We start from the raw sequence: 15,688 nt of genomic DNA, 5'->3' as shown, positions 1-15,688 counted from the left end.
TTCTACTTGATGTAGTGTGGTGGTGGTGGTGGTAGGGGTGGGGGTGGGGGTGGGTGCAGTCTGGCTGGCTGGGACTCCAACTCTCTGGTTCCAGCCCATAGTGACGGAGGCTGAGAAAAATCTGTTGACCCAAGCTCCCTCTCCCTTTCCGTCTATTTTGAGGAAATGTTACCTTTCCTGGTTAGGGTGGATATACTCACAGAACCACACATGCACACAGCCCCACGTGTGGTTGGTCTGACCACGGAAGGCTGGTATGATCTGTTTATCGGGTGAGGCATGTTTGGAGTTGTTACAGGCAGTACCCTGGGGTGGGAACAGGTAGCGTGGCTATGGGGTGACGAGCATGTTGACATGTTCCCAATGACATGGTGAACTGAGACGGTTCCTAAGGAGACGGTCCCTAAGGAGACGGTCCCCAAGGAGACGCTCCCTCAGGAGACGCTCCCTAAGGAGACGGTCCCCAAGGAGACGGTCCCCAAAGAGACAGTCCCCAAGGAGACGGTCCCCAAGGAGACCGCTGGGTGAGAGGATCAGGATGGAATGACATGACTTGACATGTTGAACTGCAGCGGACGGGAAATATGGAGACTTTACATCGTCAACAACTATCCATCACACCACTGCATTCTGGGAACAGCCCTGTTTATCCTCCATAATTAAAGGAATGTGGCATTCACATAGACCTCCTGCCCCTTTTGGGAGCTTTGCGTCTCTTGATGAAGGAAATGAAGGGTTGAGAAAACCATGATTGGTGTGTTGACACTTAGGCTGTCACTCACTTGATTAGCTAAGGGTCGGAGACTTCCTCTGATTGGTGGGTCCCTGTGCTGGAACTCACCCTGATTGGTGCAGTTGGCGTGGGTCTCGTCGCTGTAGTCGCCACAGTCGTTGTCGCCGTCGCAGGTCCAGTAGTCTGGGATGCAGCGGCCGCTGTTACACTTGAACTGGGCGCTGGAACAGGAGTGGCTGCAGCCCGCCTCGTCACTGTTGTCCCCGCAGTCGTTGTCTGGAACACACACACGGTCAGCTCCTCACACACACACACGCTCCCTTTGAGAAATACTGAGACATTTACCCAGGTCATGTACCCGTTTGAATCATTTTCTTACACATAGCTTTACAGGCTAAATAGTACACGTCACATTACTTTTAACACAAAATAGAACTTCAACCAAACTGATTATCAGGAGAGAGAGAGAGAAGAGTATAAAATAAATCACAGGAACTGCATAGATCAGACCATGCACCATGAGTGAATGTACCCAGCAGTGATACATTGAGCTTGGCAGCAGAAGCAGAACATCCTCCCTGATCTCTGAGTGACAGCAGCCCTGCACTGAAGGGGCACAAGGACGGAAGGTTCTCCAAGGTGTAAAGGAAGTCTAGTTCAAATTCTCTTTTTAAATTGTATTTTTCCCCTTCATTTCTCGAAAGCACCTCCGATAATATGCTTCAGTTTTGTATGGTCAAATTTACAGTTAGAACATAGATCTCTGTCCCTGGATTAAGCGTATAAGTAGCAGCTGTGGTGAGTTTCACCGAAATCAGTAATAGTTTACTAGTAAACATATCATTAGTAGAGAAGCAGGCCAGCTCCTAGCCTATCTCTCCCTACAGGCCTTGAGGGAGGCTGTAGCCTAGCACAGTCTAGTCCAGGTTTCCCTGCTCCGCCACAGCCAGACTTCAGCCTGCAGCGTCATGGCTATGGTGCATGGTGATCTATGCACTAACCGGTTGGGTTCGGACAATTCAACTCATCAGAGCCATCCCCACAATCCTTTTCTGAAAGACAGAACCAACGGAGACAGCAGTGTGGGCGCAGAGCACAACACCAGACAACACGGAGGGAACAACAACAGTAAGCGACACCTGATTGACAGTGGGAGACCAGAAAAGCACAGACACACAAACATCCTCACAGGACAGCTGGAGCTTATGGGGTGGCAGGTGAACATTACCCAGCATGCTGAGCTACAGGCCAGCGTGACAGCAGGGCACTGGGGAGCACACAGAGCAGCTGGAGGAGGGGGAGGGGGGAGAAGGAGGGGAGGGGAAGGGGAGTAGGAGGGGGGGGGGAGGAGGGGAGGAGTGGGGAGAGGGGGAGGAGGAGGGGAAGGGGAGGAGGAGGGGGGAAGGAGGAGGGAGATGGGAGAGGCGAGGGGCGAGGGGGGGGGGGAGGAGGAAGGGGTAGTCAGAGACTCTTACCATTGTCACAGCGCCAGTTGATGTTGATGCAGCGGCCGTTGTTGCAGGTGAACTGGGTCAGGGGGAAACAGGTGGGGTACGCTGGGGACAAAGTGACACTGTGTCAGCCAGGAGAAACTACACACAGCATGAATGAGCAGATGGGATCAGGAAGTCTGACGTGTCTGCCTTGACAAGACTGTAAATGCCTTAAATGAGCCCCCCCACTCCCCTCAGAGCCACAGTAACGTGACCTCTCAGGAACAGAGCCTAAAGGCCACAGGATAATGGTTAGGGTTAAGAGGTGACTCACCACAGGAGCCAGGCTCGTCTGAGCGGTCCCCACAGTCGTCATCCAGGTCACATGTCCATGACAGGGGGATGCAGCGCCCGCTAGCACACGAGTACTGGTTAGGCGGGCATGTGCGCGCTGGAACAGAAGAGGAGGGTTGTCATGGAGGAGTTGGCTTACAGATAGCCCACCTCTACTGTGGAAGTGCCTCTACTAACAAGCCCCATGTTGCCCTTTTGAAAAGCTACAACATGGATCAGAGGAAAGTTATGGCTATATTTTTTAGGCCCTTATAGCCTTCGGAATAAACGTTTTTAGGAAAGCAGATATCCAGTGCCAGTCTACGGTGGGCTTTGAGGAGTGGGGGAAAGAATGTGTGTGTGTGTGTGTGTGTGCGCATCCTACCAGAACAGGTGGTGTTCGACTCATCTTCATCATTTCCACAGTCGTTGTCTCCGTCACACAGCCAGCGGAGCGAGATACAGCGGTTATTCTGGCACTTGAACCTGTCAGCAGGGCAGGTGTGCTGGTCTGGGGAGAGGGAGGTGGAGGAGGGGAATGAGCGAGGGGTCAAGGTAGACGAGAGGTGGAGGAGGGGAATGAGCGAGGGGTCAAGGTAGACGAGAGGTGGAGGAGGGGAATGAGCAAGGGGTCAAGGTAGACGAAAGGTGGAGGAGGGGAATGAGCGAGGGGTCAAGGTAGACGAGAGGTGGAGGAGGGGATTGAGCGAGGGGTCAAGGTAGACGAGAGGTGGAGGAGGGGATTGAGCGAGGGGTCAAGGTAGACGAGAGGTGGAGGAGGGGAATGAGCGAGGGGTCAAGGTAGACGAGAGGTGGAGGAGGGGATTGAGCGAGGGGTCAAGGTAGACGAGAGGTGGAGGAGGGGATTGAGCGAGGGGTCAAGGTAGACGAGAGGTGGAGGAGGGGATTGAGCGAGGGGTCAAGGTAGACGAGAGGTGGAGGAGGGGATTGAGCGAGGGGTCAAGGCAGACGAGAGGTGGAGGAGGGGATTGAGCGAGGGGTCAAGGTAGACGAGAGGTGGAGGAGGGGATTGAGCGAGGGGTCAAGGTAGACGAGAGGTGGTGGAGGGGATTGAGCGAGGGGTCAAGGTAGACGAGAGGTGGCGGAGGGGATTGAGCGAGGGGTCGAGGTAGACGAGAGGTGGAGGAGGGGATTGAGCGAGGGGTCGAGGTAGACGAGAGGTGGAGGAGGGGATTGAGCGAGGGGTCGAGGTAGACGAGAGGTGGAGGAGGGGAATGAGCGAGGGGTCGAGGTAGACGAGAGGTGGAGGAGGGGAATGAGCGAGGGGTCGAGGTAGACGAGAGGTGGAGGAGGGGATTGAGCGAGGGGTCAAGGTAGACGAGAGGTGGAGGAGGGGAATGAGCGAGGGGTCAAGGTAGACGAGAGGTGGAGGAGGGGATTGAGCGAGGGGTCAAGGTAGACGAGAGGTGGAGGAGGGGATTGAGCGAGGGGTCAAGGCAGACGAGAGGTGGAGGAGGGGATTGAGCAAGGGGTCAAGGTAGACGAGAGGTGGAGGAGGGGATTGAGCGAGGGGTCAAGGTAGACGAGAGGTGGAGGAGGGAATCGAGCGAGGGGTCAAGGTAGACGAGAGGTGGAGGAGGGGATTGAGCGAGGGGTCAAGGTAGACGAGAGGTGGAGGAGGGGATTGAGCGAGGGGTCAAGGTAGACGAGAGGTGGAGGAGGGGATTGAGCAAGGGGTCAAGGTAGACGAGAGGTGGAGGAGGGGATTGAGCGAGGGGTCAAGGTAGACGAGAGGTGGAGGAGGGGATTGAGCGAGGGGTCAAGGTAGACGAGAGGTGGAGGAGGGGATTGAGCGAGGGGTCAAGGCAGACGAGAGGTGGAGGAGGGGATTGAGCGAGGGGTCGAGGTAGACGAGAGGTGGAGGAGGGGATTGAGCGAGGGGTCAAGGTAGACGAGAGGTGGAGGAGGGGATTGAGCGAGGGGTCGAGGTAGACGAGAGGTGGAGGAGGGGATTGAGCGAGGGGTCGAGGTAGACGAGAGGTGGAGGAGGGGATTGAGCGAGGGGTCGAGGTAGACGAGAGGTGGAGGAGGGGATTGAGCGAGGGGTCGAGGTAGACGAGAGGTGGAGGAGGGGAATGAGCGAGGGGTCGAGGTAGACGAGAGGTGGAGGAGGGGAATGAGCGAGGGGTCGAGGTAGACGAGAGGTGGAGGAGGGGATTGAGCGAGGGGTCAAGGTAGACGAGAGGTGGAGGAGGGGAATGAGCGAGGGGTCGAGGTAGACGAGAGGTGGAGGAGGGGATTGAGCGAGGGGTCAAGGTAGACGAGAGGTGGAGGAGGGGATTGAGCGAGGGGTCAAGGCAGACGAGAGGTGGAGGAGGGGATTGAGCAAGGGGTCAAGGTAGACGAGAGGTGGAGGAGGGGATTGAGCGAGGGGTCAAGGTAGACGAGAGGTGGAGGAGGGAATCGAGCGAGGGGTCAAGGTAGACGAGAGGTGGAGGAGGGGATTGAGCGAGGGGTCAAGGTAGACGAGAGGTGGAGGAGGGGATTGAGCGAGGGGTCAAGGTAGACGAGAGGTGGAGGAGGGGATTGAGCGAGGGGTCAAGGTAGACGAGAGGTGGAGGAGGGGATCGAGCGAGGGGTCAAGGTAGACGAGAGGTGGAGGAGGGGTACAGGGATACAGTGTAAGCACGGGCACAGAGTGTGTTTTGGACAAGGTCTTGTTTTGTCTGGAAACGAAGCCTGTCTACACTCTGGCCACAAACAGACAGACGGACAGACAGACTGGCTAAGAGCTTTTCCAGACCCACCAACATTCCCGCATACCAACACACACGCGCGTGCGCGCACACACACACACGTCTGGCCTTTCTCAATTCATTCTGGCATCAACAGACTGTCAACGTGAAACTGCTGGAGGCCACGTGACCCCAGTGGTCCAGAGATGGAGGAGAGGAGAGGAGAGAAGGCAGCTGGTCTAAGACCAGCCGGGTGGATGTTGACAGTTGCCCTTTATACTCCAACTCTGGATTATTACTGTACTCTGGAGTCTGTATGTGTGTGTGTGTGTGTGTGTGTGTAGACTCACGGCACAGCTCTGGGGCCTCATCGCTGTTGTCCAGACAGTCGTTATCTCCGTCACACTTCCATCTCTCCTGGATACAGCGGTTGTTTTTACACGCAAACTCTCCTGGCTGGCACTGAGGAGGGGGGATGTAGGAGGGGTTGGCTGGGTGGAGGGATCAAGCGACGGGAAAAGGGAGTGGAAGAAAACCGTTTAAGATCTCAACTCGAACAAAAGCAGCCTGACTTGGGAGGAAGCTACACACAGCATCTCAGTGGAGGGAGTCAGGGAGACCAGTGTGCACCTCACACTCTGCCGACACATCCAGCAGTCCATAATCCTAGCATAAACTGGGCTGCTGCTTCACACATGAGAAGGATTTCGGCTTGCATGCGAAACATACACACAGTTAAACTTGGAGATCATGTTTTATCCTTGCTTAATCTGTGTAAGCCTACCTCCCCCCTAGTCCCCTACTTTGATCATGGTTCTAGAGAAAGACAGACATGTGACCGACACACACACACACACACTCCTACCTTTGCAGCTGACGTTGTCATGGTCGTCCAGTAGTTGGTCCTCTGCGCAGGCACACTGTCTCCCTTCAGGGATGGCCAGACAAAGGCTGCTGCAGCCACCATTGTTAACACGACACGCGTTCGACCCTGTAGACACACACACACATTCATACACATTCTTGGTTGACAGAGAGGAGCAGGTGAAATGACTAGCAGAAGGATGGAGTTGTAGGAGGACCGGGGGGTTACCTTGCTGCTCCTGGGCATCGTACATGCGGATCTCAAAGATGGGCGGCCTCTCGTTACGGAGCAGCGTGACCGTGTTGGTGGTGGTGTCCAACTTAAAGATGCTGCCACTGCGGTACTCATTCCAAAACAGGAAATGCTTGTAGTGGCACAGGCCGAAGGCGTGGTTCAGCTCCTGGCCCTCGTACACAGTCTGACCACACAGACAGCAGGAGGGAGACATACAGTCAATCCAGAAACAGTAGACCAACATCCCCAAATGATAAAACTGAACTGAACGCCTTTAGAATCGCATGAACATGTCACATGGCGCTACAGCGGCTACGGTAGACCACTTCACGCCCGTCACATCAACGTGAAAACCCAAAACAACCCCCTCGCCCGCTCCCGTGTAGCTGACCTTGCGTTCGGTGCTGTTGAGGTAGACCATCTCGATGCGGTCGTAGTAGGCGTCCACCCAGTACAGCAGGCCCTGAGGGACGTCCAGGCTCAGGCCGTTGGGCCACAGCACCGTCTTACTGGTCAGGAACACGTTCCTGTTGGAGCCGTCCATCCAGGCCCGCTCAATCTTCCCTCTCTTACTCTCCTTCGGGTCCTCCTCCCAATCGGTCCAGTACATCCACCTAGGGAGGCCACCCAAGACCGTCAGTCTGTGTGTGTGTGTGTGTGTGTGTGTGTGTGATAATGTCAGCCCCTTCCTCCTCCCCTAAAACACAGGCAGTTCATGTGCAAGCAGAGGCATAGCCTACTGTAAATAGGACATGTCAATCAAGACCTCGAGGAATCTATTTAGTTTCATCCAACCATCAGGTCTAGTTCTGCTCTCATCCATCACCAGGAGACACCGTCCCCAATCTCTCTCTCTCTCACACACACACACACACACACACTCACATCTCTATTGCTCTGACTGAGAAACGACCCCCCCCCCCCACACGCGGTCTGAGGCTGACGTATGACAGGCCTTACAGCCAGTGAGTGGATTTCTCCAGGTAAGCGTAAAGAAACAAATCTCCCTGTCCTCGTCGATCTGAAGAGTTTAAAGACACTATATACATACACACACACAAATAGATAAAGACTTTACTATGTCCTACTTTGTGTAGGAAGTATGTATTAAAGCCTTTGTTTGGCCAGTGAACAGACTGTGGATGAACACAGTGAGGAGATAAATAAAACAGCAGGTGCAGAAACCTGCAGACTCAATCTGAGCCTGAGCTGGGATGACTGAGGAGTATAAATAAAGACATTGTAGCAATAAGAAGTAAAGAAAAAAAGACCATCAAAGAACAGGTGGGAAAGAAGTGATGAAATTGGTGAACTACTGAAGGGAGACTAGGCTTTCAGTCACTAGAATCTAAGGAGACAAGTACCCAACTGATTGGAACTGACCACCCCCCTCTCCCACTCCATACCTCTCTCACTCTTGCACGCACACACACACACACACACACGCACACACACACCCAAACACTGTTCATTTCCCAGCCAACTCTCCATTCATTTCAAAGCCACAAACATGCTGGGGAGAGACATTGATTTCTAAGGCCAAATCATTGATATTCAGTAGCCTTCCTCTCCCACCACACGCATATGAAAGCCCTAGGTGCACCATGTCCCTACCGTGGGGCTAGCACTGTCCAAACCTCTCAGCCCCAGACCACAGCCACCCCCTCCACCACTCACCCATGTAGCGGGTCCACAACGATGGCGCGTGGGTGGGTCATCTTGCCCTCAATGAGGGTTTTGCGAGTCTGTGAGGCCTTCTCCAGCCGGGCAACACTGATGCTCTTCTTGGGCCCGTCGTCTGTCCAGTACAGGTTATCAGCCATCCAGTCCACTGCTATACCCTCGACGGTGTGGATCCCTGAGCACAGACACCACACATGGCCCACAGGAGACATCATTTTGGATCAGTCTTTCAAAAAAAAAAAAAAAAAAAAAAAATCCCCAAAAGACGTTCTAAAATGGCCACGGTGGTACAGTACCTTCCTTGAGAATGGTGTCCCTCTCCGTGCCATCGATCTTCTGCCGGCCGATGAGGAAGCTGGTGGCGTCGGCAAAGTAGATGAACTCGCTCTCGGCGTGGAAGTCCAGCGCCCGGGGGTTCATCAGGTTCTCGATGGGGATCATGTACTCGTCGGGAACCTTGGCGTTCATGTCCATGCCCCGGATAACCCCTGGACGACCTTTACCGTACACCAGGAAGAGCTCGTGCTCTGGCTCTGAAGGGGGACAGGAGAGAGGAGCCTTCAGCTGGCTTGACTAAGGACGTTTACTGGACCACAATAAGATGGACGAGGCGGCTGGAATGGTCCTGGCATCACGGAATCCTCATCATCCAGTCACCTCGTCACATACAACAGAAGCAATGAGTTCAACACAGACTCATTAATAGCACGGTCAATTACATTCCATCGATCAGGACAGGAAGCGACAAGCACGAAAGTCTAATAGATTTTTCACTAAGTGGTGTTGGTGTTACTGGAGGTGGAAATGATAGAAGATTGCCACTCTGAGTGCCATCTTCAAAGCCAAAACCAATCACTACATCTGAGATGAAGTAACAGACTGTTAATACACACCCACTGAGTCAAGATAATGAGAGACAGAGACACTATTGTAGCCCAATATGGGAGTAATCATTGAAAAAGGTCTGTATGTCCATGCCTGTTCCCAGAGCGAGGAGCTTCTCATATTACACTCAAATACCACAAAGAGGAGGACCTTTTCTCTCAGCACATATACAGCAGTACTATACAGTGCTTCTGACAGTGGATTGGTTGGCTGGTCCAGTCTCTGACAGTGGATTGGCTGGTTGGTACAGCCTCAGACAGTGGATTGGCTGGCTGGTCCAGTCTCAGACTGGGCAGTACTTACTCTTGCAGGACTTGCCATCACTGCCCAGGCTGAAGCCAGAGCGACAGCGGCAGGTGCGGGTCTTGTGGCTGTTGCCCAGGAGACAGATGTCAGAGCAACCTCCGGCCTTCCCGAACTGGTCTGGAGCACAGGCATGACTCCGCACTGCACACACACACACACACACACACACACACAGGGGGGCATCAACTGGATATCACACTGCTGAGCGGGAGGTCTCCAGGCGAGGTCTGTGTGGGCAGGCGTGTGTGTTACCTGGAGGCTGGCGTCTCTGGTGGTAGACATGCAGCGCTCCGCCCTTGTCCACGCGTGTGACCACCTGGTAGTCAGAGCTGTTGAAGCGGTTGACTCTGATCACGCTGGTCTTGGGCTGCATGTTGGCGTTGTCTGAGTTGGTGGCATACAGGTAGTTCTCAAACACTGTCAGACCGTACAGGTGCTCTATCTGAGAGTGGATGGGGGGGGGGGTGAGGGAGGTGGGATCAAGAGATTAATACTTTGAATAAAAGAACACATGGCTACTGTTAAAGAGGATTCTCCCAGAATGGTCATCACCAGGCCCAAACGGAATACACGGGCGCAGAATTCCAACAAAAATCTGCAGATTTTCAAACGCTTTGGTCTGAGGCAAAATGTAAATAAACTTCTAATCTCATATTACGTTTCTATTATTAAAACGTCAGTCAAAAATGCTAAGAATTGAAAAGGAAACATTTATCGACCCAAAGGACAGCAAGAGACAGGCCCAGGGAGTTTTCAGGCGATCTTTATGAGGACGGATCAATACTTTTTTGCAAAACATTCAATCGACCATTTTTGCTGTCAAACTGTTGTGGAACATCTTCGGTCGCTCGCTCCGACATAAGAACAGGAAGGCTAGTGAAATTCTACAAATTTCTGCAGATTTTCTGTCTGAATAACCGCAGAAAATGTGAAAAAAAATGTGTTTTATGGTTGTGCCTGGTCATGACTACAGTATGTGTTAATCATCATGATGCATCTGCTTCAAAATTCTAAACGGGAGCCCTTGTAGACATCACTTCCCATAACTATAAAACACACAGAAAAGTGTGTGTGTATGTATGTGTGCATGTCTGCCTCTGGTCTGGTCAATAAATGAAGACCATTACTCTGGAGCACAGACAGGTCTGAAAGGGCAGCTAACACATAAAAGGCGTCTCCTCAAAGCCTGGCTCAATCAACAGCCTTTTCTCAGACACTATCAATCAGCCTTCCTAATGAAAAGGCTCAGGTCCAGTCCTGCTTTGTACACACAGCTCACCAGTCAGCCCAGGGACTGCCTAACACACACACACACAGCAGTGTATGTCCCTCTTGTAAGGTTAATTTTAATCTAAGATAGTTTGTCTAAATAGAATGGCATCTCTTTACAAATTTTGCCACAGCTTGACTAGAGCTGGAGGTGTGGTGGCGCATGTTGATGACCTCACCAGCAGGCCCTGGATGATGGTGTGTCTGTTCTTGCCCTCGTAGTCCACCACCTCGATGTAATCCAGGTAGGCGTCGGCCCAGTAGACCAGCTTGTTGACCAGGTCCAGGGTGATCCCGTGGGGGAACACAATCTTACTGTCCACCAGCTTGGTCCTGTTCTGACCGTCCATGTCACAGCGCTCCACCTTGGGGATCTGACCATAGTCTGTGAAGAACACCTTCCTGTAGAGAGGGAAGAAGCTCAGTGATATTCATGTAGAGACTCATTGATTCTTTCATGAATACCTATGGTATTACCCCTATCGACCGATAAACTGATGAATCAATCCCTTTCTCATTTCCTTCCAAGTGATTCTTTGATGGATTTCTCCTATATTGGCTGGATGCTAAGCAGTGTTTCCCTGGGGGTGACCAATGCCTCCACAGCCAGATACAAGACTTTGTCAATACAGCACGGCAGAGATGCTCTCTCTGTCTCTCTGGTATCAAACCAGTTAGATGCTCATGTCTTTTACTCGTGTTGGCTTGAGTCATGTTTTCTCTACAGAGAGAGTCTATTTCCTAGAGCAGTTTACTACTCTAATTATAAAAAATGACTAAAGTACTTAAAAGTTTGTTTATGCTTCCACAGTAGAAGCTAAACTGATGTTCCTCTCATCCTCCAACAATGTAGCTGACCACAAAAAAGGATACTGAAGCAAACGTACCAAAGCAGATGACTAGAGGAAGCAATTATTACTGTGGAAATTGGCTGGAATGAAAAACAAATATGTGCATACACAAAAACACACACAGACATACACAAACTGAAACCAACACAATAAAGTCCTTCAGGAATTAAGAGTTTGAGACCTCTGTCATTGGTGGTGGGGCTGAAATAAAAACATGACTTAAGTACTAAGAAAATGGAATGGCGGATTTGGAAGGCCCAGGGCACAGAAATACAAATGAAACATCTGCAGTCTATTATTCCAAACCAAACTTTCAGTGCAGCAGCTCTCCGTCTAAGAGTTCCAATAAATCCAAAGGTTTAGAGGAACTACCACCCCTGCATCTTGATGTATGCCCCAAACAAACCCATCAATCCATATTCCATCCATCCTTCCAAGAAGCTCACTGAAATCCCGATTTGAGTGTGTTTGTGTCAGCTCACCCCATGGAAGGGTCGAGGGCGATGCCTTTGGGGTTGTACAGCTCCTGGTCCAGCAGGGTGACACAGGTCTGGCCATCCTTGTCACAAACAAAGATCCGGTCATCCACGTCATCAACAAAGTAGAAGTTTCCTGTCAGCCAGTCTATGGCCATCTGCTCCACATCTGGAGAGAGGGGGAGGGAGACGGAGAGAGAGGGAGGGAGACAGGGAGGGAGACGGAGAGAGAGGGAGACAGAGAGGGAGGGAGACGGAGAGAGAGGGAGACAGAGAGGGAGGGAGAGAGAGAGAGAGAGAGAGAGAGAGAGAGAGAGAGAGAGAGAGAGAGAGAGAGAGAGAGAGAGAGAGAGAGAGAGAGAGAGAGAGAGAGAGAGAGAGAGAGAGAGAGAGAGAGAGAGAGGGAGAGAGGGAGGAGGGAGGGAGGGAGGGAGGGAGGGAGGGAGGGAGGGAGGGAGGGAGGGAGGGAGGGAGGGAGGGAGGGAGGGAGGGAGGGAGGGAGGGAGGGAGGGAGGGAGGGAGGGAGGGAGGGAGGGAGGGAGGGAGGGAGGGAGGGGGACATTTGAGAGTTGTCTTAACCTTTGTCTTGGTAACAAAGTGCTAGAGTGCAGAGTCCCGGTAGGGGGAAGACTGCGTAGTTAGTACAGACACATATATAGAGGAGAGGAGTTGAGGTGAGGGTAGATGTCTCCATCAAGGTAGACGGAGCATGTCCATGAGCTGTAAGCTGAAATCCTGCCGAGCTAACTCTTCAGTGTATAGTAAACTAACCTCAAGGTAAACATCTGACTACAATATGTGCTCTCATTCCACATGAATCTGCAGCACACTACTGGCATCAAACCGAAAAATGTGTGTGTGCAGGCGAGTGTGCTGTATGTCCATATGTGCGGCAGAGGGGTGAGAAGTCTGACTCATAGTCATAAGATGGTGAAATCCAAATTAGGCATCAATCCACTGTTGTAGGCAGTGGCAGAACGCCACAGAAAACACTCCAGGAAAACATCTAAAACACAGATACGTGCAGACACAATCTGGTCTCGTTTGGTGGAGGCTTCACCTGGTTTATTTGACTCATCATGGCTCAAATCCTTATACTGAGGCAAGATCCCAGCTCCAACACAGCAGGAGGTTGAAAGGTTTGAACACACACAGTCACTACCTCCAAGCTTTCAACCTCACCGAGAGGTAACCCTTCAGACTGGAAGCGAACATACACCCACAGATGGAGAAGGCAAGGAGGGGTTGAGAGGGAGAGAGAAGGAAAGAAAAACATACACACTTGCTATTCGTACTATCACATACACACAGACACAGAGACACCATAGATGGGCTGTAGCTAGGGATCACAGAAAGAGGCTCATTGTTGGAGCTGAAGGATAGAGAACCTTGGGGATCTGAGCGATACAGTCCTTTCAAATAGTACCATTATCAGTGGGATTCACGTGTGTTTGTGTGGTGTGTGCAAATGGGGAAGTGGGGGGACGACAGAGAGACAAGAAGAGAGAGAGCGAGAGAGAAGCAGGGGGCCACACTACCCACAAGTCCTTGTAGCTCTGTATTTTCACAGCTGCAGCAAGTTTTGCTCTCCCTCCAAGTGTGCAAAGCAGATACCACAGGAACCCATTGACTTTCTGCAAGACACGCATGCACGTGCACACACGCGCCTCTGAAATCAAGCTAATGTCTTGACCCTACTTAACAGATGGATGAGGAGGAGCCAGTGGTGTTCTGTGGTGTGCGTGCTGGGTGACGGGGTCTCTCCGCTGACTTAGAGGGGCTGGGGGGATCACTTTCTAGAATCAGGAAGAGAGTCGTGGGGAGGGGGAAATGATGAGGCAAATTCCAAGGCCTAAGAGGGTAATAAAACTGAGCGAGAGTGAAAGCTTACCAGCGCCTGCCCTATAAATCCAACTGGAATTCAAAAGCTGCTTTAATTTTAGAAACATTTTCAAATGGATCGACCGGTAGGATGGTGTACAATAGAGTAAGAGAGAGAGGCAGCGATAGTAGCCCCTTTTAAACAGAGATCTAGCAATATTGTCTTAAGATATTGTCTTAAGTAAGAAGACCCCCTCATTATGCCAGCTTTGCCATTTTGACAGAACCAAACAAAGCTGGCATAATGCCGCCCCTTGTTTGATTTTAGATAGCACCCCGGCCTTCCTGAATTAGAGGTGCAACGTCAGCGTCTAGTGTGTCGTCCTGCCATGCCAGCTCTCACTTTTACACAGACGGCGATCCGGCTCTGTAACCACCTCTGCTGCCGACTTAATGCCTGTACAACAATAACCCCCCATTCTGTGTTCATATCTTTTATATATAACTGCAACGCAGCATAAAGGTCCAACATTCCTGCCTTGAACAGGCTGTATAAAAGGGACTACAAAGACAGAGACAGAGAGAGAAAGATTGGATTTCCACAAGAGGGAAACTTGGCCATTGTGCAGTAACGGCTCTGAGGTTTATGGGAATCAGGGACCACATTCCCAAAGGTGCTTTTAATTTTAACACAGAGTTCTGCTTAAACACTTCCAGCTGCCTCGCCCTTCCCCCGCATACACTGATTAAACTAAGGGTAAAGCAATGGGGAAGAGAGAAGAGGGTTGTGCAACACTAACAGTACCCTGCTGCTCCCGAAAACAGAACACTGGAAAAAAAACTCCATCCCCTGTTCCTCGTCTGGTAAACAGAAATGGTTAAGCCAAGGCCAAAAACCTCTCTTCCCCTTTCCTCCAAACTTTTCTAACCTCCTCCTCCTCCTCCATGGTCCCTCCCCCGGAGCCTCCCACCTTCTCTGCCCCTTTCCCAGAGGAAGGGAAAGACAGTCTGGACTCATTAACTGCAGTTCAGTCTGCCTGAAATTGCACTATAAAAACAACATAATTGGAAAAACAGGCAGATCTTTTCTATTTTTTCTCTCCAAAATAACATAACAGGGTAGACAGTTCCAAAGCCCTGCACAGTGTAGTTGGTGCACTGGGTGCAGGGTCCTTCATAGTTCAGTCAAGCTGATTTTCAAATTCGTTTTCATACTATAATGTGCTTTTTTGACACTATCCCAAAAATGTGAATGCCTTCAGCTGCCCCTCCCATAACCTCCACCCCACCCTCTCCACAACCCCCCCCCCCCCTAGCTAGTCTCCTTGCACATTCAAAACTCTCCCCTCTGCCATCTGGAGAAAGCATCACAACCAGAAAACTCACCAAAGAAGAATGAAAAGAAATTTAATGAAGGAAAAAAAGGGTTGAATGCTCACAAACGTGGTACTTGTTAAGACCAGCCGGGGGCATGCTAGGCCAGAGAGAGAGAGAGGGAGAGAGACAGAGAGGATGGAGGAGAGAAGACCAGACCCTGTCAATATTATTCAGGCATCGACGAGTCAAAAAGCAGAGAGAAAGAGTAATGGAGGGGAGGGAGTGAGAGCAGAAAAGGGAAAAAGAAATAGAGAAAGAAGGAGAACAAGGAGGGACATAAAAGCATTCAATATGGAGTCGGAAGCGTTCTGCTCGCCTGAACACAGCACATGGCCTGCTGAGGGGATCGTACAACTTGGACCTGGCACACACAAACATACGATAAAACCAGCCATGAAATAGTTGTTGTCTATAACTAAGTGTTTTCCCGAGCAGCAGAGGACCAGAGTCTCTCTGAGACCTCCCAGTGGGTCCAGTACGCTGCTGCCTGAAGGAAGCACCTCTCCAGTCTCTCTGAGACCTCCCAGTGGGTCCAGTACGCTGCTGCCTGAAGGAAGCACCTCTCCAGTCTCTCTGAGACCTCCCAGTGGGTCCAGTACGCTGCTGCCTGAAGGAAGCACCTCTCCATGCTCTCTGCTTGACTGGACGGCAGCACGCATGCTCCTTCATAACCTCCGATTAGACCCTACAAGCCCTTAGCTCAGGTCCCAGACAGTAAACCTCAGC

At 51.5% G+C, this 15,688-nt stretch overlaps 1 protein-coding gene across 2 annotated transcripts in view; it reads right to left on the bottom strand.

Moving 5' to 3' along the window:
• Window positions 1-15,688, bottom strand: part of LOC146272794 (low-density lipoprotein receptor-related protein 1-like) — a 79,360-nt gene that overhangs the window by 40,334 nt on the left and 23,338 nt on the right. The window contains exons 7-21 of one of the 2 annotated variants that reach the window (XM_084705904.1): window positions 11,771-11,933; window positions 10,617-10,839; window positions 9,421-9,610; window positions 9,166-9,309; window positions 8,274-8,510; window positions 7,972-8,152; window positions 6,686-6,908; window positions 6,289-6,478; window positions 6,061-6,186; window positions 5,546-5,686; window positions 2,885-3,010; window positions 2,501-2,617; window positions 2,209-2,289; window positions 1,735-1,785; window positions 842-1,009 (exon numbers count right to left, since the gene is read on the bottom strand). In XM_084705904.1, the coding sequence (XP_084562030.1) occupies window positions 842-1,009; window positions 1,735-1,785; window positions 2,209-2,289; window positions 2,501-2,617; window positions 2,885-3,010; window positions 5,546-5,686; window positions 6,061-6,186; window positions 6,289-6,478; window positions 6,686-6,908; window positions 7,972-8,152; window positions 8,274-8,510; window positions 9,166-9,309; window positions 9,421-9,610; window positions 10,617-10,839; window positions 11,771-11,933 (2,361 nt within the window). The remainder of the gene's footprint in view (window positions 1-841; window positions 1,010-1,734; window positions 1,786-2,208; window positions 2,290-2,500; window positions 2,618-2,884; window positions 3,011-5,545; window positions 5,687-6,060; window positions 6,187-6,288; window positions 6,479-6,685; window positions 6,909-7,971; window positions 8,153-8,273; window positions 8,511-9,165; window positions 9,310-9,420; window positions 9,611-10,616; window positions 10,840-11,770; window positions 11,934-15,688) is intronic. The other variant, XM_084705905.1, reaches the window with a different exon arrangement.

Source organism: Hypomesus nipponensis, chromosome 9 (genome assembly GCF_054491055.1).
Source record: "Hypomesus nipponensis isolate SF chromosome 9, ASM5449105v1, whole genome shotgun sequence".
NCBI classification, from domain to species: domain Eukaryota; kingdom Metazoa; phylum Chordata; class Actinopteri; order Osmeriformes; family Osmeridae; genus Hypomesus; species Hypomesus nipponensis.
The sequence above is the reverse complement of the archived record's forward strand: the minus strand, read 5'-3'. Positions and strand labels throughout refer to the sequence as shown.